Source organism: Anolis carolinensis, chromosome 5, assembly GCF_035594765.1.
Source record: "Anolis carolinensis isolate JA03-04 chromosome 5, rAnoCar3.1.pri, whole genome shotgun sequence".
Classification (NCBI taxonomy): Eukaryota; Metazoa; Chordata; class Lepidosauria; order Squamata; family Dactyloidae; genus Anolis; species Anolis carolinensis.
The window spans coordinates 70,921,216-70,934,280 of NC_085845.1; the positions used below are offsets into that span (position 1 = coordinate 70,921,216).

The 13,065-nt window shown below is 38.7% G+C and overlaps 1 protein-coding gene across 1 annotated transcript in view; it reads right to left on the reverse strand.

Annotated features, from left to right (window-relative positions):
- Positions 1-1,825: 1,825 nt before the first annotated feature.
- The window catches only part of pdgfrl (platelet derived growth factor receptor like), a 58,986-nt gene continuing 47,746 nt past the window's right edge, over positions 1,826-13,065 (reverse strand). Inside the window, exon 6 of the mRNA XM_062981512.1 lies at positions 1,826-2,747. Within this exon, the coding sequence (XP_062837582.1) occupies positions 2,646-2,747 (102 nt within the window). The 3' untranslated portion in view covers positions 1,826-2,645. The remainder of the gene's footprint in view (positions 2,748-13,065) is intronic.

Here is a 13,065-nt window from a genome sequence, read left to right on the forward strand (position 1 = left end):
ATTGGGTTGTTGTATGTTTTCCAGGCTGTATAGCCATGTTCCAGAAGTATTCTCTCCTCAGAGAGAATACTTCTGGAACATGGCCATACAGCCAGGAAAATATACAACAACCCTGTGATCCTGGTCATGAAAGCCTTCGACAACACAGTAATGAACATTTTCTCAGGGCCTGTTGGATTGGTCCAGGGAAGGCACATTCAGTGTCAGCAGCAGCTCTCCCCCACCCTAATTTTTAGTAAAACTCTTCAACTCTTAAGAAATCTCAGACTCAAGTTATTATCTGGAGGGAGTCACACTGCCTCAGCCTCAGTGGAAGGCACAGTCAATCCTAGACATCAATTAATCCTATTTATTTAATCTTATACGTTAATTGTGGCATCATGTCATCTGCATGTGTCCCCCTCCCCGCTTCTACAATACTTGAGGCCTACATTTTATAGCATGTCTCACGTTAGGTAAAGCCCCATTTTCTTGCAGGTCTCCTTTTTGGCTTCAAGCCAGGCATGGGCGGGCTTCGGCCTTGTGTGGTTTGGACCTTGGCTCCCGGTAATCACATCCAGCTTCCTCCATATTGTTGCTGGCCACATGTTAGGCTTTAAAGTTCTGCCAGTGGGTTGGGAGACCTTTATTTTGTTTCAGGCCTCATGTTAGGCCTTAATTCTGGACAATATATTTGGATGCTACATTTGGTTTCAGCCCTTGGTCAGCATTCAGGCTTCATTTTTGGCCTTGTGCCTTTTCCAATGGATTTGTCAGAAGTCACTTTGTTTCAGGCCTCTTATGTTGAGCTTTAAGCCCAGTATGTTTGGAGGACTCAATTTAATTCCAGGCCACATGTTTAAGCTTTAAGCCTTGTCTAGTATATTGAAAAACTGCAATTTATTCAGGCCTCAGATTAGGCCCTTCCAGTATATTTGTTGGACTCCATTTTATCTCAGGCCTCATGTTTGGGGAATGGGGAGTGCAGTGAGCATCTGCCACATGAGCTGAAGTGAGACTGCCCACCCAGCGATGTAGACATGAATAGAAAGTATGGTGGGCCTCCACCACATGAGCTGAAATGGGAGTGCCCATTCAGCTATGCTACAGGCAATGAATGCAGAGTGCAGTGGGCCTCTGCTACATGAGTATTTATACATAATGTTACATGAGCATTGTACATCAATATTGTTATACATTATTATTTGTTATTTATAAAGTACAATTTCTTATTTAAAAACACCTAACAAAAATGGGGGGGTCGGGGCCTTGGAACAGACTAAGAGCATTTCAAGCCCTACCCGCAGCTGAGCAAAACTTAAGGGGCAAGTGGGCTTTTGAAGGACCCCATGAAGGAACCATCCTATCTGAGGTTGATCCCCCACCCCCACCCCCATCCCCAAATCAGTCTGCTTTATTTCTGCATGAAACTGTGAGCAGGAGATTGGGCTCCAGGCAGAAATAGGAGATTTCTGTTTGTGTTTGGCAGGGAAATTAGAATATTTCTCAGCTGGCCAATAACTTGCTTTGTGTTGCAATGTGTGGAAAGGGGCAGGAGGCTAGCCAATATTTTAGTCTAGAGCTTGCCCTTCTTACTCCCTCTTCTTTCCAATTCTGGTGGTAATGGGACGGCCATTTTATGTTGGTTTGATTTGTCTTTTTGCCCCATTCAGTCCTCTCTTTTCTGCCGCACTAGCATTGCAATGGGTGACCATTTTCATTTTGGGCCCAAGCTCATGGCCAGCAGGGAGCCTGCTTGGTAGTAGGCCGGCCATTTTCTGGTACCTCAAGCTTGGTCCATTTTATTGCGGCCTGTGCTTATGGTTTACAGAGAGCTTGCATGGAAGTAAGGAAGTTCACAGAATTTATTCTATCAACATCGAGGGGCGACCATTTCATTTAGGCGAGGCATGCATCTCCATTGTGTCAGGTGGCAATTATTGCATAGGCTCATATTAAGAAAATCATGGTCCCTAGGCCATTTTGCTAAAAAAAAAACCCTCAAACTGGTAGACATTTAAGAAAATAATAGCGTTCTAGCATCGATTCATTTAAATTTTAGTCCTCAGGTTTCCTAGTTAAGAATAGCATGCACTCTTCAAAGAAGAAAAAAAATAGTGAATGAAGTATAGATATTTTCATTTGTTCCACAGTCCTTCTCTAAACCTGTTTGAATGGATCTCCAGCCTTCTGTAGGTCATAGTTTGAAAAATAATGTTTTTCATATTTTGCTCTTCCTAGGAATAAAAAACATACAATATTTCATTTGTTTATCGTGTCAGAAGCAAATTGAGAATACAGTTATAACGTATTTAAGAAACCTCAAACTAAATTTCCTTTGACCAGATGCTGGCCACTTGGAGTGCCTCTAGTGTTGCTGTAAGAAGGTCCTCCATTGTGCGTGTGGCAGGTCTCATATTGCATTGTAGTAGGTGGTTGGTGGTTTGCTTTTCTCCGCACTCGCACGTTGTGGACTCCACTTTGTAGCCCCATTTCTTAAGATTGCATCTCATGGTGCCAGAGCACAGTCTGTTCAGTGCTTTCCAACTCGTCCGGTCTTCTGTGTGCCCAGGGGGAGTTTCTCATCTGATTGAGGTTCTGGGTTTTAACCTGCCACTTTTGGACTCTCGCTTCCTGAGGTGTTCCTGCGGGTATCTCTATAGATTTTAGGAAGCTGTTTCTTGATTTAAGGTGTTGGCATGCTGGCTGATATTCGAACAGAGGATGGGCCGGAGATGTACATGCCTTGGTTCTTTCATTATTGGCTGCTACATTCATGAAAGTGAAAAACAAGAAGTAAAATAAAATACACACATATAAAAAAGAAAAAAATACAGAAAGATATAAAGATTTGCACTGTAGTGTACAACCAGCGCTTGTTAAACTAATGGATATTCACAGAGTGGCTGTACTGTTGTTATACCTTAACTTATCCTTGTCCCCCTAACCTCTCACCTGTGAACCCAACCCCCTAGACCTCCGATACCCCTCAGTAAGTATCATGTAACTAACCATCAACTACCCATGTATCTTCTTTCGCTAAATCCCCTTTATGGCAGTCATTAAATCTACCTTTGTCTTCTTTTCCAGATACCCAAGTGCCAGCCTCTATTTGTTTACAAAATCCTCATTATTTCCTCCTCTGTTACTATTTGTCAGCTTGGCCATTTGGATATATTCCCCCAGTTTATTTCTCCAGTCTTTAATACCTAGCTCTTCTTCCCCCTTCCATGTTTTAGCTATTATTAGTCTTGCTGCAACAAAACAATATTGGCAAATTTCTTAGTCTCCTGTGCTAATACGCCTTCTAAATAAACCTAATAATTTCCGGGTTTTTCTTGACCTTTTTGGTAATCATATTGTTTGTTTCTTTGACCACTTTTATCCAGAATTCTTGAACTGTATTACAGGTCCACCATACGTGGAAAAAGGTTTCTTTTGCTTTCTTACATCTCCAACAGGCCCCTCTTTCTGCTTTCTCTATTTTCGCCAGAAGCTCTGGAGTTATGTATGTTCTATAAAACATTTTAAACATATTTTCTCTAATTGAGCCGGCCAGAGAGAATTTAAACCCCTTTTTCCAAAGATGTTCCCACTCTTCCAGATCTACCATCATTACCTCAACAAGTTCTCACCAACACCACCAGACAACTCCACAGCAACATGTGGCTGGGCACAGCTACTATATATATATATAGTTGGTCCTCTCTAGCTATGGATTCTCTATCCATGGATTCAACGGCGCTTTGAAGGCTACCATACGTTTGATGTGGGCCTCAATGAAAATGATTTGATACCCCTGGCCTAAGCCTATAGCAAAGAGCAGGATTCTGCCTTCTGCTCTCCTCTCCTGCTGAATTTATTGAATGCAAACTACTTTTGAACTCAACTTGTGGCAATAGAAGTTGTGAACAAAGTGGGGAAGGAGGAGAATGAGGAAGAAACTGGGGCATTTTAAAAGCAGTTGAAAAAAGCAGACAACTAAAAATTCAACAGGACTTTTTCCGCTAAATCTGAAAAGTTGGAGGGCATTTCTTTTTTATCTTTCAGATCAGGAGAGTGATCCCCTAGACATGATAGTCAGTTGCACTGTGCAGAGGCTTTGGGACGTTGTGATCTTCGGGCAAAAAAAATAATCACAAATCCAGTTTTTGTAGGGTTAGAAGTACAGATGTGACAATGGAGGAGTACCACCTCGTTAAGATCTAATAGATAGGCAGTGAACCTCCTCCCCCCCTCAAATTACCTACTGCCACCCACTCCTGCTCTATAGTATAAGTTTAAAGTGTGTATTTGCCATTTGGTGTTATAGAAATCTACATGCTTAATTAAAGTTTTTCTACTGAGATCAAAATTTCATTTAATTCATTACATTAAATGAAATTCTGGAATTGATCCATCAAATATTTAGGGATTTTCTTCAATAAACATATTTAGTTTATGTAATTTCTGCTATAAAAAGCACAATGTTTTTACTGTTTTATGTCAGACTTGGTAGCTAAGTAGATAGACTTAGATTATCATATGTTTATCAGTCTGGCCCAAACTTCAACATTTCTATTCAAGTTTAGATCCAGCTGATCAACTTTGATAATTAGATGGTTGGCAAAATAATTATTTTGCTCAATCTCGCTTGGAACATAGTATGAAATAATTTTAAGGATTGTAGATGCTGTTAGTCTGACATTTGTTTCATTCAAATCAAAAGTGAAGTCTTCAAACTCAACCTGGCCAACATTCAACAAATTTCCTAATTTTTTTTCCTTTTTTTTTGTAAAATAATCTTTATTAGGCTTTCATACATATATAAAAGAGGGAAAGGGTTGGGTATGAGGATGTGCATGGGAAGGGTAAGTGCATAGGAGGGAGGGGTATAATGGGAATTGGCCCTGGGAATGGTGGGGAAGTTAGGGAGGAAAGGGATAGGTAAGGAGTAGGTTAAAACAAAGACTTCCAAATCACTTCGAGAGGGGATTACTTAATCTGTTTTCTTCATCTTTTATCTTTTAACTTCAGTCGTTTCTTTGTTGTCTTATAACGAGTTAGTTCTTCCTTGTTTCTGGTGGGAGTCTTATTTTGTTTTGATCTTATAAAATTTCTGCTTCTCCTTACTTCTTTGTGTCCCTTAAAGATACATATTTCTCAAACTGTTGCCAATTAGTCTCTTTTCTTGGCCTACCCTGCTGTTTAGCAAGTAGATAGGTTAGTCTGTCCATATTTCTTATTTCTGTGACTTTAGTTAACCATTCCTCCCTTGAGGGGGTATCTTTTTGTTTCTAATGTCTGGCATAGGTAATTCTTGCTGCCGTCGTGAGATATGTCAATACTTTCTCTTTGTTGGTTCTCGGGGGGATTTTAGAGATGCCTAATAAATATGTTTCTGCGGATTTTGCTAGTTTGATATCTAATATCCTTTGAGAGCATTCATGAATCATAGACCAATATTCTTTTGCTTTTTTGCACCTCCACCACATGTGATGGTAGGTACCCTCTTTGTCTCCACAATTCCAACATTTAATATTCATGCTTTTGTTTATATGACCTAATTTTTTTTAGAGTTATATGCCACCTATAAAGCATTTTTATCCAATTTTCTTTTAGTGCATAGGTGTATGTGAACTTTAATTTTCTCCTCCAACAAGCTTCCCATCCCTCCATTAGGTTTGGTCTCCCTATATCCTTGGGGCCCCTGGTGGCGGCGGAGTGTGTTAAAGCGCTGAGCTGCTGAACTTGCAGACTGAAAGGTCCCAGGTTCAAATCCCGGGAGCGGAATGAGCACCCACTGTTAGCCCCAGCTCCTGCCAACCTAACAGTTCGAAAACATGCAAATGTGAGTAGATCAATAGGTACCGCTCCGGCGGGAAGGTAATGGCGCTCCATGCAGTCATGCCGGCCACATGACCTTGGAGGTGTCTACGGACAACGCTGGCTCTTCGGCTTAGAAATGGAGATGAGCACCAACCCCCAGAGTCGGTCACGACTGGACTTAACGTCAGGGGAAAACCTTTACCTTTACCTATATCCTTGGCCCATTTGACCATACAGTTTTTTACTAATTCGGTCTCTGTGCTCCATTCCAATAGTGTTTTATAGATCTTTGAAATAAGTTTTCCTTCTGTAAAAGAATGTATAGGTTATTTCTGTTCATGAATCCATTTGCCTTATCCTTGTTGTAATATTCTTTAAGTTGCCCGTATTATAACCAAGAGAAATTTGTGTAACTTTCTTTAATTTCTTGATATGTTTTTAGTACATAGTCCGACTCCTGTTGCTTTATTAAATCTTCATATTTAGGGCATCGGGACCATCCCAAAAGTCTTATTTGTGCAGCTTCTACTGGGGAAATCCATCCGGGAGTTTTGTTGTATATTCTTGATTTATATTTATTCCACGTTTTTATAAGTGCCAATCTAATAAAATGGTTGCAATTTTTTCCACTTTTATTTTTTCATACCATAAGTATGAATGCCAACCAACGTGTAGGTCGAAACCCTCTACATTTAGTATTTTCTTATTTTCTAATTGCATCCAGTCTTTAATCCATATTAAATTGCAGGCTTCATAATATATTTTCAGATCGGGCATTGCAAAACCTCCTCTTTTCTTGTCATCTATTAGGTTCTTCATTTTTATACGTGGTTTTTTTCCTGCCAGATAAAATTACACAAATCTTTATTCTAAATTGTAAAGCTTTTTCGATTTCTTAAGATTGGGAGACATTGGAATAAGAAAAGCATCTTTGGTAGGATGTTCATTTTTACTGCTGAGATTCTTCCCCACAGTGAGATCTTTAGGATTTTCCAATTGTTTAGTTCTTTTTTATCTCTTTCCAAATCTTTTCATAATTGTTCTTTAGGAGTTGAGAGTTATTGGAGGTTATTGTTATTCCTAGATATTTAATTTTTGATGTTATCTGAATCCCTAATTGTTTAGCAATTTGTTCTTGTTTTTTCTTTATAATATTCTTTGTCAGGGCATTGGTTTTGCTTGTGTTAATCTTAAATCCGGCGAGGTCTCCATATGTTCTTTTCCTTAATGAAGAAAATACATGTGATTGCAAGGGTCTTCTTTGCATCCCTTATGTGTCCTCTTGGCACCCTTCTAACTTAAAATGTCTCAAACTATATATTCATATGCAGACTAGTCACTTAACATATTTTAAGCTGACAGTAATTTTATATTTTAAATAATTTCATTGATTTGAGGATTGCCATAGTGTCTTTGTGGAATGAGGTTACAACAAAATGAGAATATAAAAATGAAGAAACACTTCTGCAGATATAAAGTAATCTTTTAGCTCTATGTGTGATGTCAGGCAGTGTTTTCTCAACTTTTGTGTAAACACCACATTTGTTGTAAGACACCTGTCAAAAATAGAATACAACCTCTGTTGCTGCATTTGCTGAGGTTGTTTTGGGGGGTCCTTTCTTGGCAAGAGAAAGCCAGATAATGTTTCAGAAATCTCCATCAGCAATGGTTTTAATGACACTAAGATCCGTATCTTTGATGTTGATGACTATTTTTTTTACAATTGTCAATGAAACTCATAGCATCAGGAATCAAAGGCAATACTTGTCTGGAAGCACTTTTGTTTGATGGCAGGTGTGTTATATTATCATTGGAAAGGCCTTTCAGAGCATTTACATATATCTATTGTGCAAATGTCATGTTAGATAATAGGTACGCATTGTAGTACTTCTTAACCAAAATGATTATACTTTGTGGTAGAATCATAGAATCATACAGTTGGAAGAGACCTCATGGACTATCTAGTCCATCCCCCTGCGGAGAAGCAGGAAATCAAATTTGTGATTGCTTTGTTTAGCAGAGCTACTGTATTCCAGGCACCTTCTACACTGCTTATATATAATCCAAATAATCCATATTATCTGCTTTAAACTGGATTATCTGTAAAAAGTATAATGAAATATCATAGTTTTGAAGTATGTGATAACTGCTATACTTGTGGCAGATGTCAAAACACATAATTTGATAATGAGTGACTAGATTGCAGTTTATTGGTATCATATTTTGTAACAAACAGTGTTATTTTTGTCCCTTTTTGTGCAGTTGACAGGGGTAAGCAGAAGAGTCCTAAGAACTCTTCGGTTGCTGGAAATTGTGGGAATTGTGGGAATGGAAATCCCCAAAAACGAGCCACAAGTTTGCCCATGCCTGCTTTATCACTATTACTGAAGATGTTTTCATGGCATTGAGCACATCATGGAATGTTTCAAAAGGCACTTTTAACATTATTGTGTGAATGGAAAAGGGATTAACAGGAGTTGGACTTGGATGTTGAATGTTGGACTGAAAATAATGACGATAATAATACTAACCATAGTATTTTTTATTTTTAATCCACCCCTTATCATGGCTCGAGGTGGGGCACAACATAATTTAAGCGCATTCATCATAAAAACATGTTAAAATACATGGAAGAATTTAAAATTCATAGTTAAAACTGATTGGGTAGGCTTGCCAGAATTGCTGACCCTTGTGTTCTCTTCCAACTCTGTGAGTCTAGGAGCAGTTCCAGGACCTAGTTCAAAAAGTTCTAGTTCTAAAGCAGTGATGTCATCAGTGTTTACTTGTGATACCTTTGATGTCATAATAACTAACAATTGAGACCCAGCTGTCTCATTACCTTGATCTTGAGGAAGATTGAGGCAGGTTGGTTGTGTCTTAAGGCAAAGCCAAATTTTTGAGATGGGGTGCCACTGCTCCAAACCCTTTCGTTCACGCTTCTTTTGGAGAGCAGAGGTATGTCTTTTAGTCTGGGCAACTTGCCCATTTACAATTATCAAAATAGGATCTATAGATATATGGACATAACAGTTTTATGCTTCTTTAATGCCATTTTAAGTGTATTTAATGTATTTTAATTCTGTTTTTACCACACTGTTACTACAGTAGAGTCTCACTTATCCAAGCTAAATGGGCCGGCAGAAGCTTGGATAAGCGAATAACTTGGATGATAAGGAGGGATTAAGGAAAAGTCTATTAAACATCAAATTAGGTTATGATTTTACAAATTAAGCACCAAAACTTCATGTTATACAACAAATTTGACAGAAAAAGGAGTTCAATACGCAGGAATGTTATGTTGTAATTACTGTATTTACGAATTTAGCACCAAAATATCACGATATATTGAAAACATTGACTACAAAAATGGCTTGGATTATCCAGAGGCTTGGATAAGTGAGGCTTGGATTAGTGAGACTCTACTGTATTTAATTTCCTTTTTAATTTTTGTACTTTCTAATGTGGTATTGTTAGCCGCCTTGAGTCCCCACAAGGGAAAGGCAGGGTGTAATTAAGTTAATAATAATATTGATAATAGCGTAATATAAAATCAATGTAATAATTACCGCAGTCACCACCATTTAAGATGCCAATGATTGGATGTTGACTGAGATCTATTATTTACAATAGCATTATACATTATACTTTTATTACAACTTTAGAATTTTTTTTGGAATATATTTGAATATACAGTATCTATCTATTTCTTCTCTCTCTCTCTCTCTCTCTCTCTCTCTCTCTCTCTATATATATATATATATATATATATAATTTATTATATAAAAGAGTGATGGAATCATGGCAGTGGACAAAACAACAAAACTAAACACCCCACAACCTCGAAAATTGGGAGCACAACCCCTCATCCACGCCTCTAGGTTGATACAACAAAAAGAAAAGAAAAATAAAGTCCTAATTAGAGGTAGAGGAATAATTGTTTTTGTCCAATTGCTGTCAGTTAGAAGGCTAAGCTCCGCCCACTTGGTCTCCTAGCAACCCACTTAGCCCAGGGGACAGGCAGAGTTTGGCCTCACTTAGGCCTCTTCCACACTGCCTATAAAATACAGATTATCAGATTTGAACTGGATTATATGGCAGTGTAGACTCAAGTGTTCCACACAGCTATATAACCCATTTATAATTTTATATTATCTGCTTTGAACTAGATTATCTTGACTCCACACTGCCATATAATCCACTTCAGTGTGCATTTTATCCAGCTGTGTAGAAGGGGCCTCATATAATCCAGTTCTAAGCAGATAATATAAGATTATAAATATACAGTACAGTCTCACTCATCCAACATAAACAGGCCGGCAGAAAATTGGATAAGTAAATATGTTGGATAATAAGCCGGGATTCAGGAAAAGCCGATTAAACATCTACTTAGGTAATCATTATACAAATTAAGCACCAAAACATCATGTTATACAACAAATTTGACAGAAAAAGTAGTTCCATGTGCAGTAATGCTATGTAGTAATTACTATATTTACAAATTTACCACCAAAATATCACAATGAATTTAAAACACTGACTACAAAAACATTGACTACTAAAAGGCAGACTGCGTTGGATAATCCAGAACATTGGATAAGCGAATATTGGATAAGTGAGATTCTACTGTAATATGAAATAATTACTGGGGTAGAATAATACAGAACAATATAATCTCTAAAACCAGGACAGTAAATAAAGAGCAACACTCTGAAAGCAGGGAAATTGGGAATTCCACAAAGGAAACAATCAGGGCCAGCTAACACCTCCCAAAAAAGGATTCTTCCAGAAAGGAAGCTGAGAAGGGAGTGAAGCAGTGTGTATTACCAAAGTCATTATTATTATTATTATTATTATTATTATTATTATTATTGTGTTGCTGTGAACCGTGAAAATGAATACAATCTGGCTCCAAGTATTCAAAAACACTAAAATCAGAATATATAAAAATTACTGTGGTATAATAAAACAGAACAATACAATCTCTAAAATCAGAACACTAAATAAAGACCAACATTCTGAAAAGAGGGGAATTCCACACAGGAAATAATCAGGGCCAGCTAACACCTCCCAACAAAGTATTCCCATCACCAAAGTCTGGCAAATCGTCTGTTTTCTGAGGGCCACAGACAGTAGAAGAACATAAAATCTCACAAAGAACACCACTCTGAAAACAAGGGAATTCCAGACAGGAAACAATCACGGCCAGCTAACACCTCCCAACAAAAAATTGACTCAGGGAGGAAACAGCCAGGCTGTAAAGCTGCAAGGCCATTACACGCTAATCATCTTCCCTAATTGCAGCATTCATACTTGCTTCCAACAGACAAAAAAAAACCCAATCAGAAATATTGTATATTCACAACCTTTAGGAAATAATATCCCCTGATGGCGCAGCGTGTTGAAGCGCTGAGCTGCTGAACTTCTGGACCGAAAGGTCGCAGGTTTGAATTGGAGGAGCAGAGAGAGCCCTCACTGTTAGCCCCAGCTTCTGCCAATGCTAAAGTTCAAAAACATGCAAATGAGAGTAGATGAATAGGTACTGCTCCGGCGGGAAGGTAACGGTGCTCCATGCAGTCATGCCACATGACCTTGGAGGAATCTACGGACAACGCCAGCTCTTTGGCTTAGAAATGGAGATGACCACCAACTCCCAAAGTCAGACACCACTGAACTTAATGTCAGGGGAAAACCTTTACCCTTTACCTTAACTACTACCAATTCCTCAATACTTTATTTCCCATACCACCATACTTTGCCACAGCAACGCGTGGCCAGGCATAGCTAGTATACATATATAAGGGGACAGAATGAAAGAGAGAAAGACTCTCAATTTGGTTATTTATTAATTGGAGTTGAGCTTTTGACTACCCTCTTAATTATTCAAAACATCAAAATGTGCCCAATTGGCAAAATTTCTGTGCTCCAGTAATGGATGGCAAAGTGATAATTAATTAAAGCAAAGCAGAATGAGGTTGATTAGTGTCCTCTTAAACCCAGAAGGGATAATTAAAGATTGGGAAACAATAAAGGATAAATGTGGATAAATAAATTTCCAACGTCTAGAGCAGTGGTTCTCAACCTTCCTAGTGTCGCCACCCCTTAATACATTTCCTCATGTTGTGGCATCCCCCAACCATAAAATTATTTTCGTTGCTACTTCATAACTGTAATTTTGCTACTGTTATGAATCGTAATGTAAATATTTGATATACAGGACGTATTTTCATTCATTGGACCAAATTTGGCACAAATACCAGATATGCCCAAATTTGGATACTGGTGGGGTTGGGGAGGGAGGGGAATTGATTTTGTCATTTGGGAGTTGTAGTTGCTGGCATTTATAGTTAACTTACAATCAAAGAGCATCCCGAACTCAATCAACACTGGAAATTGACCAAACTTGGCACACAGAACTCCCATGACCAACAGAAAATACTGGAAGGGTTTGGTGTGCACTGACCTTGAGTTTTGGACTTGTAGTTCACCTACATCCAGAGACTGAGCACTGTGGATTCAAACAATGTTGGATCTCAACCAAACTTGGCACGAATACTCAATATGCCCAAATTTGAACACAAGTAGTGAGGGAGACGTGTCTCTTAAATTCCGGCCACTGATTTAGCTGTTGGATCTCTTCCGGTAGGTCATTCCACAGTCGTGGGACAGCTGATGAAAAGGTCCTCTGGGGTATATTATACTTGGGAAAGATCGAGGTGCACTCATTGATTCCACCCAACTGAAACTGAATAGAATATGGACTTCAAAGTAAAAATACCAGGCCACTAAAATACAGACCTAAATTCCCATAATTTTATTGGGCCGTTAAAACATCTCAAAAAATGGAATGCAAAGATACAGAATGGGGAACGCCTGGCTCGACAACAGTATATGTGAAAAAGATCTTGGAGTCCTCGTGCACAACAAGTTAAACATGAGCCAACAATGTGATGTGGCTGCTAAAAAAGCCAATGGGATTTTGGCCTGCATCAATAGGAGTATAGTGTCTAGATCCAGGGAAGTCATGCTCTCCCTTTATTCTGCCTTGGTCAGACCACACCTAGAATACTGTGTCAAATTCTGGGCACTGCTATTGAAGGGAGAAGTTGACAAGCTGGAATGTGTCCAGAGGAGGGCAACTAAAATGATCAAGGGTCTAGAGAACAAGCCCTATGAGGAGCGGCTTAAAGAACAGGGCATGTTTAGCCTGCAGAAGAGAAGGCTGAGAGGAGACATGATAGCTATGTATAAATATGTGAAGGGAACTCATAGGGAGGAGGG